Source organism: Myotis brandtii, unplaced genomic scaffold (assembly GCF_000412655.1).
Source record: "Myotis brandtii unplaced genomic scaffold, ASM41265v1 scaffold482, whole genome shotgun sequence".
In the NCBI taxonomy this organism is placed as follows: Eukaryota; Metazoa; Chordata; class Mammalia; order Chiroptera; family Vespertilionidae; genus Myotis; species Myotis brandtii.
Window position 1 is genome coordinate 120,093 of NW_005368420.1, and position 21,343 is coordinate 141,435.

General features: G+C 42.1%; 1 protein-coding gene across 1 annotated transcript in view; it reads left to right on the top strand.

The window, feature by feature from the left end:
- Positions 1-21,343, top strand: part of HECTD4 (HECT domain containing E3 ubiquitin protein ligase 4) — a 126,511-nt gene that overhangs the window by 72,978 nt on the left and 32,190 nt on the right. Inside the window, exons 39-52 of the mRNA XM_014547721.1 lie at positions 678-880; positions 1,766-1,901; positions 2,672-2,854; positions 3,373-3,537; positions 3,923-4,092; positions 4,938-5,053; positions 8,798-8,901; positions 10,909-11,070; positions 11,172-11,320; positions 11,804-11,883; positions 14,184-14,347; positions 15,035-15,272; positions 15,995-16,131; positions 16,559-16,685. Of these exons, the coding sequence (XP_014403207.1) occupies positions 678-880; positions 1,766-1,901; positions 2,672-2,854; positions 3,373-3,537; positions 3,923-4,092; positions 4,938-5,053; positions 8,798-8,901; positions 10,909-11,070; positions 11,172-11,320; positions 11,804-11,883; positions 14,184-14,347; positions 15,035-15,272; positions 15,995-16,131; positions 16,559-16,685 (2,134 nt within the window). The remainder of the gene's footprint in view (positions 1-677; positions 881-1,765; positions 1,902-2,671; positions 2,855-3,372; positions 3,538-3,922; positions 4,093-4,937; positions 5,054-8,797; positions 8,902-10,908; positions 11,071-11,171; positions 11,321-11,803; positions 11,884-14,183; positions 14,348-15,034; positions 15,273-15,994; positions 16,132-16,558; positions 16,686-21,343) is intronic.

Sequence of the window (21,343 nt, forward strand, 5' to 3'; positions counted from 1 at the left end):
AATATATTTTATTGATTTTTTTACAGAGAGGAAGGGAGAGGGATAGAGAGTTAGAAACATCGATGAGAGAGAAACATCGATCAGCTGCCTCCTGCACACCCCCTACTGGGGATGAGCCTGCAACCAAGGTACAGGCCCTTGACCGGAATCGAACCTGGGCCCCTTCAGTCCGCAGGCCGACACTCTATCCACTGAGCCATACCGGTTAGGGCTGTACCTCAATTCTTTAAATCAGCGGTCGCCAACCTTTCAGACTTCATAGACCACTGGTTGACAACCACTGCTTTAAATTATAAAAATTTTAAAAATTGTTATATTTATATGATAAAATACAGTACAACTCTCAAAAAGAGTCAGATAACTCTTTATACCAATACAGGAACATATTCATGATGTTTTGATAACTGATAGAAATAAATGGAAAAACTGCATGTAGAGTGATCCATGATAATGTAAGTGAGAATGTGCATGGAAAACATCTAGAAGACTAACAGTTTTCTCTGTCTAGGTGAGGACACAGGATGTTTTGGGGAATTTCCCTTCCTCTGCACAATGTTAATATGTGAAGTTTTGAAAATGAGTCTGGGTTGGTTTGGTAGTTGGGGACACAGATTTCACAGAGTTTAGTGATGAGAGGAGTGACATGGATCTCGAGAGCGTCTTCCAATGCCCTGCAGGGTGGCTGCTGCGAGGTGGTCACAGAGGAGGCCGCAGCTGCTCTCCGGAAAGCAACCAAGTGGGCACAGTCAGGCCTCATCGTCAGTGTTGGGCCACCTGTGGAATCGGTCAACCCAGAGACTGTGAGTGGACTGTCCACAGGTGACAAAAAGAAAACTGCCCAGACCTCCATTTGCCGAGAGAGGAACTCTGAGCTTGCGAGGTAAGTCCTTCCATAGGTCGAGCCTTTCCACTCTCTTTTCACATTTACTTTGTGATGGGTTTGTTTTTAGAGTTTTAATTTTATATCACCCATTGACCTGCTGGAAATGGGGACTGGGGGCTTAAAATACCCACCTGAGGTTGTGATGGACAAACAGGGAGGCACTCCTGGCTGAGAGGACACCTATAACCAGAGGCTTGTTGTTGTTTTCATATGTTTTTACTTATTTTAGAGAGAGAGGAAGGGAGGGGAGGAAGAGAGAGAGAAACATCAATCGGCTGCTTCCCATACTCACCCTGACCTGGGGTTGAATCCGAAACCTGTGTATGTGCCCTGACCGGGAATTGAACCGGCGACCTTTCGGTGCACAGGATGACGCTCGACCAACTGAGCCTTACCAGCCAGGGCACATTTATTTTTTTCAGAGGCTTGTTGTTCTGAGAAAGGCCACAATTACCAGCCAGGTCACATTTATTTTTTTTCAGAGGCTTGTTGTTCTGAGAAAGGCCACAACCACAAACACCAGCTACAGTTTTTTGAGTGTTAGTGAACTCTGGCCTTGCGGCCTTTACTTCTTCCAAACAATCCTTCCCACCATCCCCGCTGTGCACATGAGCTTCTTTCTGGGAGAGGAGTGGGTGAATGCATTTGCCAGGTGTTCCATTCTTGTGAGCAGTGCAGGTACAGTTGGTCTCCTCGATCCTACGATCCTACGACTTGCACCATCAAAATCGGAGGTTCATCGTTTCAGAGGAGTCTTAGTTACCGAAAAGATTTCTTCCTAATGATAACTTAGCTTCTTCTCAGTCAGTGAATTCTGACACCAACACTAAAAGCCACTTCTTGGCACTGGGCACTGACAGTGTTCCCTGTTGGCACTTGCAGGACCGACCCCGTCCGACCCTTCATCAGTGGGCATGTGGCAAACAGCATGGCTGCGGAAGTGATCGCCCTGCTGCATAGCTTGCTAATGGCACCTGAATCAAATGCCGCTCAGATATGGACCACAACGGCAGAAAAGGTCAGTGCGGTGTTGCTGCTGAGCTAAGGAGACTAGGGTTCTTTTTGAATCATGCCTAGCAAGGGACATTTTTAGGAAAGCGAGATTTCCCGTATTGGCCAGTTATACTTGTTCCCTGTTTTCCCCCTCAAATTTGCTTTGATTTAGTAGTTTCAGCTCTGTTCACCAGTTCTAATCTTACAGAAAACAGGACAGAATTCTCAGGGAACGAATGGCACCCCTTGATTCTCCTTCTTGCTTGTGTTTGAGTGGTGCCGACATTAGGACATTGTGCAGGCTTGTTTATTGCATTTTTCAAGGTACTTGCTAAGTCTTACGGTGGCCCCTGTGTGATTTACACTCCCTGAGTGCTCGGTTAGTAATGCATCATGACCAATGCAGCTAGAGATCTGTGATCAGTTCCCCTTTCCCATGGTCATTCTTCAAGTGACTCTATGTACCATGTCCTAAAGGTAGTTGTGTGTGAGATGTAGGGAGTATGCTCTGACAGTTTTCCTTCAGATAAATGTTTGCTTTATTTTAGGGGTTTTATTAATACAGTGTTTGTTTCTCCCCTATTTTGAGGTTGTGTATTTCCAGTTCTGTCCAACTACCTAAGGCAAATATGACAGGAATGTCAGGGGTCTTACCTAATAGTTATTTCATCCCTCCCATACCCACAGTTACTTCAGTACATGAAACCCAGTCACTGTTGTAGACACTTCATCACCCTTTGTATCAAAATGACCAAAGCTCCAGCTCCTCCTACATGGACTGCTTCTTATATTTAGGTTCTGTCTCGTGCACTGATGTACATTCCACAGTTGGGGAAATATGCAGAAAGCATTCTGGAAAATGGAAGCAGTAGTGGTAGAAAACTCGCCAAACTTCAGAGAATTGCCCGCCAGGCCGTCGCCGCACTGTGTGCACTTGGAGGCTTTAAAGAGACAATCAAGATAGGGTCCGAGGTTCAGGTAACCAGCCACCATTTCCCCATATCATTGTTTTCCTCTGCATATAAGCATCCATTGATTAATTGACTATCTGTACCGACAAGTGTTGTCCACCTGTTGGATAAAATCCTTGGTCCTTCAAGCTAAATAAGGAATCTGAGAAATGCATTCTAATTCACACTGTGTTGCAGACTGAATATTAGAACATTACTGTATATTGTTAACTGTGATACTATAATACTTATGTCCTGTGGTATCTTCAGTATCGGCAGTATTTTAGAATTGAAATTTTGATATTTAATTGAGATTAAATCATACTGTGACCACCTTGACATAAAATTTTAGGGCCTATTATTTTAACTCATGTTCAGGACTTAGTATTATAATAAACTGCTGATATTATATGATATCAGCATTATAATCAACTGTTACTGTAATGCCCTAATGACAGCTGTGAATTTACTCTTCCCACTTGTCACATGTAGAGTTACTTCCACTGTCGGAACTGGTAGGTGGTGCTGATCCATCTGTGTCTCTAGGTTTTAGGCAGAGGAATATCAGGAAGCATCGGAGTAGTGGCTTCTATCAATGAACAGGAAGGTATAGCTACAGTCAGATTCCCACCCATAGACTGTAGAAAGACTTCGCAAGCATCAGACACACTGACTATTCCATTGTCTAGACTTTGTGTTCCAAGATCAGAGGTAAGGTGATTTTTAAATGCATTACAAAATGTCACTGCAAATGGTAACCGCACTATAATGAATAATGTGCACAGTACAAAAGCACAAATACTTGATTATCTTGAGTTTTACTCGTGATGTGTATTTATATATTGGGGATAATTATTTAATAGTCACATTTGTGTGAAATTTGTTAACTTGATGCCAAAATTCAATTATTTAATTAGAAATATTTCATTGTGTTATATTTTTTATTGTTTTGGTCTAGTTTGTAATTTTCTGTATGGTGATTTTATTTTTTTAACTGATATTTTGAGAATTAACTCCAGATAATAACACCCTCATTTCTTATAAACTAACTACTTGAATTTAACTTTTTGCCATGCCCCCCCACCACCACCATCAGGCATTGCCTCTTCATAAACTGTCCATTACTGAGAAGGTAGTACAGGCAGTCCAGTCCATGTTGCTTCCTCAGGAGGGAAGTCTCTCTATTCATACCTCACTTCCTGCAACAGGAGATGGGTCAGCTCCTGTGATGGCAGTCGTTCGGCTCCTGGCTGAAATAAGAACAAGGTGAGCACCCTCCAGAGATCCCCTAATATGCCAAGGTGGTGTAGGCTGCAGGGGCAAGGTCCTTGGTGAGCTCCTGCACTCTAGGCTTGGCGGGTCCCCAGTTTCTGCCCTTGAAATAAAGTTTAGCTGTTCCCTTGAGAAAATAAAAAATAATCAAAATGTGATATGTGGAATGAAGGCTCCACTGATTTGCTTTGGTAAAAGAACTTTGTTCTCTCACAGGAGTTCCTCTGTCACTTTGCCTTTTTTAAATGGTACAGTCTCCCTTAGTTCATATCTAGTTCATCATATCCAGACTGATAACGAGAAAGCTAGGGAATGCGCACAAGCGTTGGTGTTGGAAAGAAAAGCAGTCTTTTCCTGCAAATACATCTATTTACCATTAAGCAACAGAAACAAGTTTCGCTTTTGATAATGAGACTTCTCAGAAAGCTTTCATAGGTACTTTGATTCAGGTGAGAGTCAGAAAAATACAGATATCCAAGCGTTTGGATTCCTCTTGTTCTCAGAACACTAAGGTTGCCCATGCAGCGCAGTTTAGGGAATGCTTTTTGGAGACAACTCTGATTTCTCACCTGGCACTCTGTGTCTCCATTTAATGGAAGTGACAGCCATTTTTCCCTTTTCTGATTGTTCGTGCAGTGTCAGCAGTTACCATGTGGGAAAAGATAAATTACTTCTGTCTTTCCAAACCAATCCCGCTCAGAAAAAAAAGCAAGAGGAAGGGGGAGTTTGAACCTTGTTGTAAATTAGGGGACAAAATTGATTGAAATGTTTTTCACAGTTGACTTTTTAGAGAATGAACATTGATGACTTTGAAATATTGTAAATCTTTTAACATTAAGAGCATGCCTGGTCATGGCCCAGCTTTTAGAAGACAGCTTATTTTGTGAAGAATTCATACAACAGTGCCCAGCAGCTGTTGAAGTTCTTAACCTAGTAGCCCAGGAATGCAGTGCTGGTGAGTACCTGTTATGGAAAGTATCTTATCTTATTGAGTCTTGTCAGCACATTACAACTTGATAACGGAAATTAAACAGTTTTCATGCACACACCTGTCAAACAGTTGAATTCTACAGACAATACTTATCACAATTCACTTTCATCCCAGATCTAGAAATGGAAATAAAAAGCTTTCAGTGTATACCAAATAGGAAATCAGCATTTTTCAGTTTAACTTTAGGACCATGTCAAAGTGGGTTTTTTCCTCCATTTATATGAATTCATTGCCTTAATTTCCCTACCAGAACTATTTATGAATGGTCCTTTGGGCTGCACATACTTTCTGACTATTGTGATTGGCTACATGTGAATTCAAAATCAGGAGTTTGCACTAACATCCGTCTTTGTGTGCGTGTGTGTGTGCGCGTGTGCGTGTGCGTGTGTGTGTGTGTGTGTGTGTGTGTGTGTTTCTGAAAAAGTTTAAACAGATACAAAAATAGGAAGGTTAATATAATGAACCCTCATGTTCTCATCATCTCATTTCAATAGTTATCACCTATAGCCAACGCTGTTTCATCTATGCTGTGCCCTCCTGATTGTTTTAAAGAAAATTCTTAGGTATTATTTTATCCATAAATATTTTAGTATGTATCTCTAAGAAAATAAGGACTCTTAAAAAAATAACCACTATACCATGATCACATCTAAAAAATTAACAGTAATTCTTTTATTAAATATCTAGTCAGTGTTCAACTTTTTAATTCTCTCAAAAAGTCATACTTGTTTTTACATATGTTTATTTGAATCAGGATTCAAGCAAAGTTCATATACTGTGCTTTATAGCTATGTCTTTTAAATTTCTTTTAAAATATTGATTCCCCTTAGTATCTTTTTTCCCCTTGCAATTTATTTGTTGAAAGGTTTCCCACAGTCTGGATTTTGCCGATTGTATCTTTGTGGTGTCATTTAATATGTCCTTTTGTCCTCAAATTTCCTGTAAATTGGTAGTTGGCCTGGGTGTTTTTAAGTGAAAGTTTATGCTTATCCCCAAGGGTATAACTGGACTCTGTATGAAATTGTTCACAATTAGATTGGCATTCATTCCTCAGTTTTCTAGTGCTAGCATTCTCATGAACTATAAGGAAGAAATTATCTTTAACTTCCTTAATAGTTCTTTTTATAGTTTTAGTTTATGCTTTTTTAGCCATTTTTATTCATATTATTTACTATTCCTCATTTCATTTGCTTTTTCAGTAACTCTCTAATCTTGTTTCTGTCCTTGAATTTTTGTCCTTTTTCACATTTGACTTTTATTGGTTTGTTCCTGCTTTTTAATTAGTCTTCGTTCTGTATCTTTTTTACTTCTCAAATCTCCTTCCTCTAATAAGCATAGTGCTGTGGAGCCAGGGACTGTTGTTAAAACTCAGAGAGACCCTGAGAATAGAGAAGTAGAATAGAAGAAAGTAGTTTGCTAGACTTCTTGGGTGAAATTACTTGTGACTAATTTTTGCCCATAATTTTGTGTTATACTAAGTTTTAGGTACTTATTTCCCTGCCTCTCCTTTTTAACATTCTTGGTTTAGGTTGCATATAGGACATTTTTAAATGATTTTAGCAAGCATATAACTTGCTGAATTAATTGCTTGCTTTTCTATAGGGTTCTTTTTGAGTATCCTCTTTCATATATTTTATGAAATGAAGAGGTCTTATTCTGTGAAATTAACTTTGGAACTTAATGTACGGGCTAGAAAGTATAATAATTTAGAGCAGTGATCTCAAATGGTTTTACTAATAACCCACCTAACCTTTTTTTCCTAGTGGAAAATAACTCTGTGGTAACAGAGGGTTGGAAAGAAACGTATGAGAAGTACTTATTAATTGCTACAAAAGAGAAAACTATTAGCTTATCGATTTATATTCTAAAATAGCACCCTATGTCGTAAAATATTAAGTTGCTGACTCCTTAGTCATTTACCTGTAAAAAACAACTCTTCCCACCCCCAGCATCTGGGTTACTTTGCAACACAATAGGCGATTCTCACATCCTACAAGGAGTCATAGACTGTGCTTAGAAGAAATGGTGTTTAATAAAGAGGATTCAAGGTGATGTGTAGAAGAGAAAATTCTTTGATTTTTATTTTTAACTAGAGGCCTGATGCATGAAATTCGTGCAAGGGGCTCGGCCCTTGCAGCCCCAGCTGCCTCACGGCCCTGGCTGCCTCACAGCCCCATAGCCCCCACCAACTGGTTGTTCCGGAAGGTCATTCTGGAAGTTCGTTCCGCCTTCCGGTATAATTAGCATATGAGCTCTTTATTATATAGGATGTGTTGATATTTTTTATTTCATATATGAAAATGTTATAACATTTATAGGCAGTAATATATTGAGTCTCTAAAATGAAAAAAATTTTAAATGAATTCCTTCTATTATTTTATTTCATCTGGGATGAATTAAGCAGCAGATTTGCCATTATAATATTAACTAAGTCATATCTAAATTGTATAGCTTCTTTGATCCAAGGAAGAGTATCTAATTCCATCTGATCTAGAAAGATAGCACTACAGAACTTTTTCCCATGAAGCAATATTCCTGAGAAGTTAACTTGATCCCTTGGTTGAAATAGCATAGGGAACAAATTTTAAAACTGAAAAAAAAAAAAGGCTTATAGAAACCAAAATAAGTCTTCAGCTTTAATTTGTACTCTTACAGAAGCCAGAATCTCTCAGGTTCAGCTGTTTCCTCTTCTTCCTAATACATACATTCCCTGAGCCAGAGGTTTTTCTCAAACTTTGAAAGTTCATAGGAACCCTGGGAAGCATGTTAAAATGCTGTCCAAGCTCTAACCAAAAGTCACAATTGTAAGTTGTGGATGGACCTCAAGCCTCGCTTGAAGGAACAGTGCTCTGAATTCCCCTGACCCACATTCTCGACCTGCCTCTCCTGTGCTGTCAGGCTTCTGTGTGGACAGTCCCTCCCTGAGACCCAGGCCTGGCAGCTTATCAAAAATAGCTGGACTCTATGACTCATTAGTTTACATTTATGTAATGGACTCCATGAATCCTATAACTAAATAGTTTCCCTCTTTGACTTGTCCAGTGGGAAACAGATCTGGACGTGTGCCTTCTGGTGTAGATAAAGGACAGTGGGCACACACCTCGTGGCCTGGCCTCACTCCTGCCTCCACTTTGACCCTGTGTCTCTTAGCCTCAACTTTCCTTCCGCTTTCTAATCCGTATCATTGGATTGTGTTGGTGTCTGTAGCTGTGGTACAAGTCAATAAATCTTTCTTGCTATTGTAAACAATTCTGTGTTTTACTTTTTTAAAAAAATATATTTTATTGATTTACGGTTAGGGCTGTGTTTTACTTTTATTGGACTATATTTTATTCTTCCTAAGACACCTTTTTTAAAAATTGAGGTATAAATCACATACCATACATTTTATCATTTAAAAGTATACAGTTCAATGGGTTTTAATATATTCACAGAGGTGTACCACCATTACCACTGTCTAATTACAGAACATTTTCATCCTCCCTCCAAAAAGACCTTGTACCCATTAGGCAGTCATTCCTCATTATCCCACATTGCTCTGCTGCTAAGCTATGTGTACTAGACAAAGATGTCTCAGGCTATTTGCTCTTTTGTTAGGATTTGAATCATCTCTGCAAGCATTATTTTGCTTTGACCCTTCTCCAAAAGAGGTGGAGCGCTCTTGGGGGTTGTAAGACTCGTTTTCACTTATTCCATGTATTCCCTCAGGCGAGCGACTGGCAGTTGTGGAGGTGCAGTGTGAACGGCTGAGGATGCTCTACCGGGACTGTGCTAGGCCCCCACCACCGCCACTGCAGGCCGACCGGCGACAGGTGAGCCCTCTGCAGCACCACGCCTCCTGCCTGACTGCAGCACTGGACATTGAACAATGCCAACTAGCACTTCAATAGAATTTAGAATGAGCATTTGAAAGCCATTTGGAGGCATATATTCTGCAGGGACATACTATCATCTTTGAATGTCAAAGCATATTGTTTTGACATTCTGAATATGGATAAATTACAGTAGAGGAGCAGAGCTCATTAACTTGTACATTTTCATGTTATCAACAACAGAAAAAGAATACTTCTTCAAAAATGTTAGATCTGGCCCTGATCGTTTGGCTCATTGGATAGAGCGTTGGCCTGCAGACTAAAGGGTCCCAGGTTCGATTCCGGTCAAGGGCATGTACCTTGGTTGCGGGCACATCCCCAGTAGCGGGTGTGCAGGAGGCAGCTGGTCGATGTTTCTCTCTCATTGATGTTTCTAACTCTCTATCCCTGTCCCTTCCTCTCTGTAAAAAAATCAATAAAATATATATTTTTTAAAAATGTTAGATCTGTAGTCAATCTCATAAAAATAAGACTATGTAGAGAGAGAATGAGAGAGATTAAAAAGCAGAACTTGCAAAATCTTAACAATTGCTATATCTGTGACTTTCTAGCAGCACTATTCTTATAGCCCAAAGATGGAAACAACCTAAATGTCCATCAACTAATGAATGAATGCATAAAATGTGATGTATCGATACAGTGGAATATTATGCAGCCTTAAAAAGTAATGCTGCAGTAATACATGCTATAATATGGGTAAACCTTGACATTATGCTAGACAAAAGAAGCCAGTCACAAAAGACCACATTTATATGAAATGCCAAGAATAAGCAAATTCATAGACAAAGAAAGCAGATTGATGGCTGTCAGGGGCTTGGAGGAGGGTGGGATGGGGAGTGACTACAAATGGGCAAAGATTTTTTTTAAGAGGGACAAAAATTTTCTAAAAGTAAGTTGTAGCGGTGGTTGCACAACTCTGTGAATATCCTAAAAAACATTGAATTGTATACTTTAAATGGGTAAATTATATGTTATGTGAATTATATTTCAAAAAAAATCAATGCATCTTAGTAAGAGTATATAAAACTTATAGTAGTATTGTGGGTGTGAAATTATTTCAAAATACAAAGTTTAAAAAATATATATAAGGTAATGTCACCTGAAATCTCATCATCTCCAGTTGCCTATAATTCCTATTTAACAAAAATGGGCTTTCCATAGATGAGTACCTTTCCACATCAACCAATAAAAACTGAATAGTCCAGCATATACTTGTGCCTCAGTTTACTCACTCAAGCTCTTATTGTTGCAAATCTACATTGTTTCCAGTTTTCGCTCTAACAGTGATCTGAATGTCCTTGGGGCTCATCTTCACATGCATCTTTTAGTTCTTTCTTTAGAATAAAAGTGAAATGGAGGGATTTTTAAAAATATGCTTTCATCTGAGAGAGAAGCTTGGAATTCTATGCTTAGATATATTAAAAACTATGAAAGTAAAAAAATGAGGCAATTAACCTAACCAAGAAGAAAGGGAGTATAACCATAGAACTCCTTTTTTTAATTTGAGCTGAATATTAAGTCCTAGTGATATAAATTCTGATTACCGATTGAACCAAAATGTGTCCTATGACGGCACTGGGAGGATGAGGGGTGAGGACCTGTGTATGTACATGTATGTCAGGAGAAGTAGGTCAGTGGGAATTGAAACCTCTTTGTCATAATAGAGGATAAATGATGTCTTAACAGGATATTAAAAATAGTGTCATAAGCATAGAAGGAGAAATATAGAGGTAAGATCAGAATTAACAGTTAAAAGAGTTAAGAGTGATTATTTTGAGAGAGCAGGACTGGGCATAGGGAAGGAAACTGCCTTTTCTTAATAAAGAAAAGTTTCCTTTGGTAAAAAAAAAAAGATACATTATTTAATTATTATTATTTTTCTTCTTTGAGAGAGTGAAGGGATTTGTATTTGCAATTCTATTGAATGAGAGTTTTTCCCCAATGCAGCCCAAAGAGATAACTTGGAGCGCCTCAAGAGTGTTCCCACCTGTTCGAGCCTGCATGTTCTCATCGCACCTTACTTCCGTCACCTTCCTGGCTGACCCCAGCGCTGGGGGCGGTCTGCCCCGGGGTACCTTTATCTACGCCACCTCACCACTGCCAGTTCAGGTGAGAAAACATATGACATACTGGCTTTTGCCTCTTTCTTTCAAATTTGAGAGAAAAAGCAAGTTCAGCTGTCTGACTGCCCACTTCTGGTGTTTCTTCAGGCCCCATCTTTTTACTGGGAAATAGAAATTGTTTCCTATGGAGATACTGATGACGACACTGGACCAATAGTGTCCTTTGGGTTTGCTACAGAAGCAGAGAAGCGAGATGGGGCTTGGACCAATCCAGTGGGCACTTGTCTTTTCCACAAGTAAGTGGCTACTAGTGCTGTTACTTTAAAAAAAAAAAGTAGTGGGCCCTGACCGGTTTGGCTCAGTGGATAGAGCATCGGCCTGCAGACTGAGGGGTCCCGGGTTCGATTCCGGTCAAGAGCATGTACCTTTGTTGCGGGCACATCCCCAGTAGGGGGCGTGCAGGAGGCAGCTGATCAATGTTTCTCTCTCATCGATGTTTCTAACTCTCTATCCCTCTCCTTTCTTCTCTGTAAAAAATCAATTAAAAAAAAAGTAGTGGGTTGGGTGCTTTAATACTAAAGTAATATCATTTTAATCTCTAACCCCCATAATGTATAAAATACTGGTTGGAAATATGTTCATGTTGAGGGAAAGAGAATGGCTCCTAGGATTTCTCTACTAATTACACTCATGCCACTGGACCCCTCCACCTGCTTGCTACTTCCCGCCCCCGTGTTGGCGGGTGAGCCTTGTCTCTGACTCCCCTTGTTTTTCCACAGCAATGGCCGGGCTGTGCACTACAATGGCTCCAGTTTATTGCAGTGGAAGAGCGTTCGCTTAGATGTGACTCTCTCTCCCGGTGAGTGCAGCAGGAGCTTTTTTTTCCACCCTCTGTAGGTTGAAGTTAAATAAACTTAGCAACTGGAAACAGTCAATTTGTCTTTTAGTGAAAATGAAATACTTGTCATTGTTGTTCTCTAGTGTACACCAACCCTGTCATTTTATAAGGCCATTATCATCTAGAGCCTCCATTTGGTAACTTAGGAGTCACATTTACTTTTGTTCCTCTATTATGAGAAAATTCTGAGATTTCACTTCTCTCTGAAGTTTGGTCTTTCATCAGCTTGTTATTAATGAGCAGATAAATAGCTTCAGAAAAAGAGAACTTGCCCAGTTGGCATGGCTTAGTGGTTGAGCGTCGGCCAATGAACCAGGAGGTCACTGTTCAATTCCTGGTCAGGGCACATGTATGGGTTGCAGGCTCAATCCCCAGTGTGGGGTGTGCAGGAGGCAGCCAATCAGTGATTCTCTGTCATCATTGATGTTTCTATTTCTCTTCCACACACATGAATACACACACACACATGAATACACACACACACACACACACACACACACACACACACACACACACTAGAGGCCCGGTGCACAGATTCGTGCAGGGAGGGGGAGGGCTCCTCAACCTGACCTGCGCCCTCGCACAATCTGGGACCCCTCGGAGGATGTCCGACAGCCGGTTTAGGCTGATCCCCACAGGGGATCATAGCATCATAGCGACTGGTAGACTAGTCATTCTGGTCATTTTGGTCGTAAGGGTCACTTAGGCTTTGTGTGTGTGTGTGTGTGTGTGTGTGTGTGGTTTTGGTCGTAAGGGTCACTTAGGCTTGTGTGTGTGTGTGTGTGTGTGTGTGTGTGTGTGTGTGTGTGTGTTGCGTGCGCATGCGTGTGTGTGTTTTAAAGGAGAACTCCACCACTAGCCATGAGGCATTTGTGAAATGTATTATACAGGAAATGTATACTTTGCTCTTGGTAGCCTGAACATCTGGTCCAGTTTTAACAAATATTCTGCCCAGATGTTTCAGTCACATAGTCAATTCAATTAAAAACCAATCTTCCCCTCCCCCCCCTTTTTTACCTCCATGTAAGTAATAATCTTTGTAGTAGATGAATTGGGATCAGTCCTACCTGCTCCAGCAGGAGCAAAATATAGGCGTTCTCCTCACATTAGAAGCAGCCAAACATGTTGGCTACGTATTTTCAGACAGGACATCTTAGCATCATCTCTGATAAAACTGACTATTCCCTGACCACTGGAAAGCCAGTCCTAGTGTATCTAAAACATATGATGCCCTGTGATGAAAAATAGAATCACAGAACTTCAAGCACTTATTGGAGAGTTTGCAACAATAGATTAGTTAGAAAGCTCCTGTGCTAGCAGTTTCTCTGGAAGTGGGAGTGCGGATGTAGTGGACACGCTAGTCTTGGGTCCCTAAGTTCTATCCCAGTATCCAGTCACCTCATGAGAAAACAACAGGGCTTCTATTATCTTAGCTTCCTGCAAAAATGCCTTAAGTACATATAAGTAAGGGGCTCTTTAATGGTGTACCTTTAGGTTACATTGTGGGTTGAGTTTTAAATTATTTTAAGATCGTCTCTTAAATCTTCTATTTCAGTCCGCAGGCCGACGCTCTATCCACTGAGCCAAACCGGTTTCGGCTGTGGGTTGAGTTTTAAATTATTTTAAGATCGTCTCTTAAATCTTCTATAAATTTATTAAGAAATTGCCTTTTTACCTTTATGCCATAAGTAATCTTCCACATATAAAAAGAAAAAAACTTATATTTCTCCATTTAAAAAACCCACCCGCTGTTTTCCATTTTTGTCTTGGCTGCCAGGAAAAGGCTAAATTTAATGTGTAATTGTGGCAGCTAACTTAACTCAGACACTAGGCATTTTTCTTCTAAACATTTTCTTTTTAAAATTGTTTATTTCTGCAATAACTTTGTTTCTGCTCTTTTGCCCAATACTGATCTAGAGATGTTAGAGAAATGCAGTATTTGATAATAATCCAGCAGTAAAGTTGGCTTTAGAAAGAAGGAAGTCTAACTGTTGCCTCCCCTGGCATCTGAGGTGTAGTGAGTTGTGGTCCACACAGTGTGTTTCCATTACTGGCCTGTGAGGGGGTGAGAGCTGTAAGTTAGAATAGCATTGATGACTGCATGAAGCATCATGTAATTTCACATGTAACCAATGGCATAAATAAGTAAAACAAAGATAGTCACTGATACGTGGCCTTGTCACACTGGTTGCAATTCGGAAGTTTTTTTTTTAATAGTAAGAGGGGGAAACGTGTTGCTTCCTTCCTGTTCTCTGCCACAGGTGATGTGGCAGGAATTGGCTGGGAGAGAACAGAGGGGACTCCACCTCCTCCGGGGCAGCCAGCCAAGGGCCGGGTGTACTTCACATACTGTGGGCAGCGCCTCTCGCCTTATCTCGAGGACGTCTCTGGTGGCATGTGGCCTGTGGTTCACATTCAGAAAAAGGTAGGTTATCTTGTTGGGAAGGAAAACAAATTCTGCTAGTAATTTGGATGATGCTCAACCACATTGGAGGGGAAAATCTACTTTACCGAGTCCACAGATTCAAATGGTAATCTCATCTGGAAACGCCCTCACAGGCATGTCCAGAAAGAATGTCTAATCTGGGCACCCATGGCCACCAGGCAGGCTGCCACATAGACTGATCATCACAGTGCACTTGCAAATTGTAGACTTTGTGAAAGCAATGCCAAGCAAACCCGATCGTGTCTCCATTACCCTGGGGAAGTGATGTTTGAGCCAGGTCTAGAATATTTACTGGTCTTACGGGGCAAAATTGGAAGAAAGTATGTTCCAGGTGAAGGGAACAGCATATGCAGTGACATCAAGTAGAAGGGAACGTGTTAGAAACAAGAAAGGTCACTGTATGTAGCAAAGAGCATGAGAGTGCAAGGTGAGGGTAGGCAGGGCTGGCTTCCTCAGAGCTTTAGTGCCAGTGTACACAGTTATACCAGCCCCTTGGCCTAGCTTTACGTGCTGTCCCATAGCTGGGGCCATTCTTATGGTTTGACATTTAGTGAGGGTCACCTCACTAGCGTATTTAACCTCACCCTGTATTTAACACCTCATGGTGTTAAAAATAAATAAATAAGCCTAAGTCCTTTTAAGTCCTTTATTTGCTTTCCTTTCCAGAACACCAAGACTCGAGCTAACTTTGGCTCCCGCCCATTCGCCTATGCCGAAGGGCAGGCCCACCGCAATGCTGCTGACCTGTGCACTGACCTGGCAGAGGAGATCAGTGCTAACTTCGAGGCCCTGCCCTTTGCCATGGCATCTGACAGTGACAACGATGCTGGCACCAGTGTTGCATCAGATCCAGGCACTCATGGGCCACCGTGCAGGATTGCCGCTGTGGCCACCCCTCAGCAGCGTAAGCCAGCTCCTCCCAGGGCCCCACTGCATTCTGGGGATGCAAATGCTGTTCTGGTACCCGTGGGAATGGGGTAACTGGCCCAATGAAAGGAAATGGGGATAAGGAGGAAGCAAGGCAGACTTGAAAGTAGAACCCGCCCCCTCCCCCCCCCCATATATAGGAAACTTGCCACCACTCAGTGTCACGTGGAATGTGGCCACGTGAAAGTGCAAGCCTGCAAGATTGTCCATTTTTATGAGATAAAAACCCCAGAATTTTTTATGACATCTCCTCATTTAAAAATGTTTATAATTTCTTTGAATTGTTTTAAATCTGAGGTCATCAAAGAATAAAAAGCTGATTGTGGAAGCTTTCTGTTATTTGAAAATTTTCATAATCAAACTGAATAAAACTGAGCTTTCTGAACTAAAGATGTCTGCAAGTCATATTAGGCCCTTAGGATACTGGTTTGCAAACTGTCTTAAGTATCTGTTTAATTTTTATAATGATGAACTTTTCAGATTCTTCCCTGGGTTGAATTATACCCACTAAACCTATCGCAGGACTCGGGGTAATTATAAATTATTAGTTATTTCTTGGCTCTGCACTTGAAAATCTCTACAAATACTAGGAGTCTTTCTATCACATACATTAAGAGAATCCGGTTTGTCCACGGTGAGAAGTGCATGATTTCCAGCCTGCTCTTGCCTAGAACTCACTGCCATTGTGCTTTGTTACAGAATATGACAGTGACACGTCCTGCCATTACAAAGTAGAGCTCAGCTATGAGAATTTCATCACCTCTGGCCCAGACCCCCACCCGCCTCCCATTGCAGATGATGAAAGTGATGACGATGACGATGATGACATCCCACAGGTAAGAGACCTGCAGCATCCACTTAGCTCGCTAGTGCCCAGGACAAGCCATGAGGAATGATTTTGATCTGAACGTACAAGACTGGAACTGTTACACTTTGAATGATGTCATTGGGTCTCATCAGTGCCTTTGCAGTGTTTGTTTTTCTAAACTACACATCAATAGCAATACCTATTGGGCTCTTTTGCCCAATACTGATCTAGAGATGTTAGAGAAATGCAGTATTTGATAATAATCCAGCAGTAAAGTTGGCTTTAGAAAGAAGGAAGTCTAACTGTTGCCTCCCCTGGCATCTGAGGTGTAGTGAGTTGTGGTCCACACAGTGTGTTTCCATTACTGGCCTGTGAGGGGGTGAGAGCTGTAAGTGAGAGCAGGACTGATGACTGCATGAAGCATTCTCTCTGATCATGAGTTTGCCTTCCTCCAGGAGGACCACTATGCCCTGCTGGTGAAAGCGTGGGAGACCAAGGTGTTCCCTACTATCCGAAGACGCTTCCGCAATGAAGCAGAGCGGAAGTCGGGCCTGGACCAGATCAAGGGTGCTCTACAACTAGGTCAGTGCTTTACGTTCTCCTATGGCGTTCACTTCTTGATTTGAAGAGATGTGTTTAGGTGACACTCAGGATGTAAATCAGGAAAGAGGATTCATCTAAATGTGGGCTGGACCTAACAGTGTCTTCTATCTGTACCTTTACTGAGCTCTGTGGCCCTGACTTTCATTGCCAGGGTTTTCTCTCCTTGTCATTTTAACTCGGTGTTTTTCAGTTTATGGACTACTGAGGCGAAGTGGCATGGTTATACCAGGAAGCTGCCTGTCCTGTTGGGCAATAGCTTGGGCTCTGAAGTCACAGCTGTGCTATTTACCAGATGTGTGACCTTGGGAAGGTTACTTAACCTTTCTGAACTTTCCTTACCTTTAAAATGGAGTCAATAATAATAACCACCTCACATGTATATGAGAAAGAAGTGAGTTAGTACAGATAAAGTTCCTAAAAACAGTGCCTAGCACACAGTAAGTATTCCGTTAATATAGTTCTATATGTCACAGTGATTCATGATGGTAAGATTTTTTTCTCCCCCTGGCTACGACTTCTCCAGCAAAGAATGATACAGGGTGTGACCCCAGACAATGGATCATTACTGAATCTTAAGTACTTTTCCTCATTTTGTGAAACACATGCTTTTTGAGATGCAAAAATGCCTTTTCCCATCAGGCATCACTGTCCTCCTGTGGAACATTGGTTTGGTTTTCTGTCGTCATTGTGGCCGAGATGGTATAAAAAGTTTAGTTATTGTGCCCACGTTGGCAATCTTTCTCCTCTTTTGTCCTGAGATTAGGACCAAATAAAAAGAAAAGCCACCAAAAGACTTTTATTTTTCTTGGAACTTCTATGCTAAGTCCCTGAGTCCCAGTGATAGATGAGTAATTCCTTTTTCTCATTGGTGCCAGGACTTATCAGAGAGAAAGAGTGTGTGTGTGTGTGTGTGTGTGTGTGTGTGTGTGTGTGTGTGTTTCCATGTTTCTACCCCAAAGCTTAGACCATGACAGTGGAATGATCTTATTTAGACATAACCTGTGAGAATATTCATGCATCTTGTTACATAGTGTGAATGCTTCCTGCTCTTATTAGAGCCCTACTTCAGCTGCCGACCTAAATTCCAGGACAGATTCGTTATATTCTTCTCTTTTCTTCCGTATTAAGCGTTTTGGGCAGAGGGAGCACCATTAGATCCTCGGGTGGGAGGGAGCATGGGAGGGAACAGCAATAAGGCCCAGCCCAAGGAGCCAAAGAGGACAAGGTGAGGGAGGAGCAGCAGGAAATGAGCGAGAGGGAGCAGGGGGCAGTGTCGGCCTTGGCAAGGACTACGGATTTGATTCTGTGTCAAATGGGAAGCCATTGAGGGTGGTAAGCAAAGGAGCAACATAATCTGATATAGTAGGTCCTACAGATAAAAAGATAATTTATTATTCCTCATTCATTCTCAATATCTGAACGAAACACCGTATCTGTGTTCTATCAACCACAGAACAGATCTTATCTTGCTTTCAGAGGACTTTCACTCAATAAAGGTCATGCCAAATTCCCTCCTGGCAGCCTTGAAGCAGCAGTGCCAGCCATCGGTTTTCCCATGAGGAGGGCTTTATTTCAGTTGCACTTTTATTGTCATTGATTCATTCAAATATCTGTCCATGCATGCATGTGCCTCCTGGTGCTGGGCCCTGTGCTAGGGAATAAAGAATCCTCTGTGAACAAGATTGAGACGGTCCCTTCTCTCAGAGCTTACATCCTTGTGGAAACGAAGTAATGAAACAACAAACTGCGTTGTCGTAAGGACAGATCAGGAAGCCACAGCATAGGTGCCAAGGGCAGCCCAGTCCAGCATGGCTCCTCTACCAACACGGGGTTTATTTAAGCTGAGACCTGGAGCTAATTGGGCAACTGCAGGGTTAAGTTTAGAAAAATGAAGCACAATATGTTCAGGAAGCCTGGTGCTTCTTACTGTTTGGGGAGAGAGGAAAAAAGGGGGAGAGAGACTTTACAGTATGTACAGGATCTTTTTAATTTTTTTTTTTACCATTTGTTCCTGGACAAATGTCTGTAGCCAAGTGTGCCTTTTCCTCCTCTGCTCCAAGTTCAGAAGGAAAGTATAGACAGCACGGCAGAAAATGTGATTATCCCAGGGTGGCTGCTGGACCAGAGCCAGACCAGTGACTCCTGGCCTTGTGACTCACCCAAAGTGCCTCTGGGCCCTTATACATCTTGCTCAAGCATTCTCTTGGGATCCATCCGTATGACCATGGCCAACCAGCTGAACTATATTAATTTAAATTTAAAACATTTACCTTCCAAATACAACAGCCTTCAATATAGCAGTGGCAAAAAACCGAAGGAGGATGGGGAGGATAGGGAGATGGCTCATGGTGCCCAAAAGACCACCTCTGAGAGGGTGAACCCATGGGAGGTTAATGAAATCATCTCCTTGTTGTTGTCGTTTCATTTGGCCTTCTCCCCAGTCCCCGGATTCCTGTTTGGTAGACAGCAGAGTCTTTTTTCTCCTACCTTCTATTCCTTTGGAAAATGTGACAAAGGTTATTTTTCCATAATCTTCTAATATTAGGCCCATTTCTTGTTTATTCTGTCTGATATGTCCTAATTTCAGGCCCCCTTTAAAGTGTGCTCTGAAAATGCTGCACCTTTTCATTATAGCAAGGCCAACAAGTAAAGGAATGGTAGATACATGTGATGGCGATAAGGCTTATTTAAAAGCAGAAGCTGTCAGCACCCACTCTTTCACCTACAACCTCTCGGGCAGTGTGGGAGCTAAGGCGGCTACAGCAAAGGGATACCCCTGTCCCCACCCCTGTCCTCCCTACAGTGTGATTGTCTTCAGGGCTCTGGTCATTTATTTACTTGGTTTATTAATTAACTAGAGGCCCAGTGCACGAATTCATGCACCAGTGGGGTCCCTCCACCTGGCCTGCGGGATTCAGGTGAAACCGGCTCTCCCACATCCCCCGAGGGGGCCCAGATTGCGAGTGGACGGTTCACCCAAGGGACCCCACTGGTGTACAATTGGGGCCGGGGAAGGATGCAGGAGGTTGGCCAGCTGGGGAGGGACTGCGGGAGGGCTCCAGGGCATGTCCAGCCCATCTCGCTCAGTCCTGATTGGCTGGACCCCAGCAGCAAGCTAACCTACCAGTCAGAGCATCTGCCCCTTGGTGGCCAGTGCACATCATAGTGAGCAGTTGAGCGGCCTTAGCATATCATTTGCATATTACACTTTGATTGGCTGAATAGCTGACTGGACACTTAGCATATTAGGCTTTTATTATATATTAGAGGCCTGGTGCACAACATTTGTGCACTTGGAGGGGGGTCCCTCAGCATGGCCCGTGCCCTCTCGCAGTTTGGGAACCCTCAGGGGATGTCTAACTGACGGCTTAGCGCTGCCACAGAAGCAGGAGAGGCTCCAGCCACTGCTGCTGTGCTCACCAGCCATGAGCCTGGCTCCTGGCTCCTGGCTGAGCGGCGCTCCCCCTGAGGGAGCCCACTGACCACCACGGGGAAGCTCCTGAGTTGAGCGTCTGCCCCCTAGTGGTCAGTGCTTGTCATAGTGACTGGTCATTCTGCTGTTCAGTCGATTTGCATATTAGCCTTTTATTATATAGGAGGCTAGTGGCTGTACTATTGAACATAATGATATGTTCTCCCCAGGGAAGGAAGAACAGAGCAGATTCCAGTACTGGATAGAAGTTATGTAGCTCTCTGTCTCTCTTCACTAAGCAACACGTGTTTATTGTAGTAAAAATCAAACTCATGCCCAACCAGCATGGCTCAGTGGTTGAGCATTAACCTATGAACCAGGAGGTCATTTTTTGATTCCCAGTCAGGGAACATACATGGGTTGCAGGCTCAATCCTCAGTGTGGGGCATGCAGGAGGCAGCCAGTCAGTGAGTCTGTCTCATCATTGATGTATCTCTCTCTCCCTCTCCCTTCCTCTCTTAAATCAATAAAAATGTATTTAAAAACAAAACAAAACAAATTCATACAAAAATGTATGAGGGGAAAAAAACATTACCCTTACTTTCTTCTTACTCTCCATTTGTCCTAGTTTATTCTTTTGACTTAACTAAAGTGAAATGACTGCATAATGACGTATCACTTTTAACCATGCTGTGTTCATGAATATTTTTGTTATTTCCATTGTTTCTTTATAAGCAATGCTGCACAGAGTGTTCTTTGCACACTATTGTGTGTGTTTTTGTGGGAGATATTAGGGAGATTCCTAGAAGTAAGGCATTAAATACTTTCAATTTGGTAGACTGTTCATAATTACCTTCCCCAAAAGGCAACATATTCCCACCAACAGTGGTTTTATTTTTGTTTGTTTTGGTTTTGTGTTTTGGTTTACACACACACACACACACACACACACACACACACACACACACACACACACACAAGACAAAAAAAAAGCCCGCAGCCCAGGCAGGTGCCCTTGGCCAGAATTGAACCCGGGACCCTTCAGTCCACAGGCCAGAGCTCTATCCACTGAGCCAAGCTGGATAGGGCTGTTTTAATATATTTTTATTGATTTCAGAGAGGAAGGGAGAAAGAGATAGAAACATGAATGATGAGAAAATCATTGATCAGCTGCCTCCTGCATGCCCCCCACTGGGGATGGAGCCTGCAACCCTGGCAGTTGCCC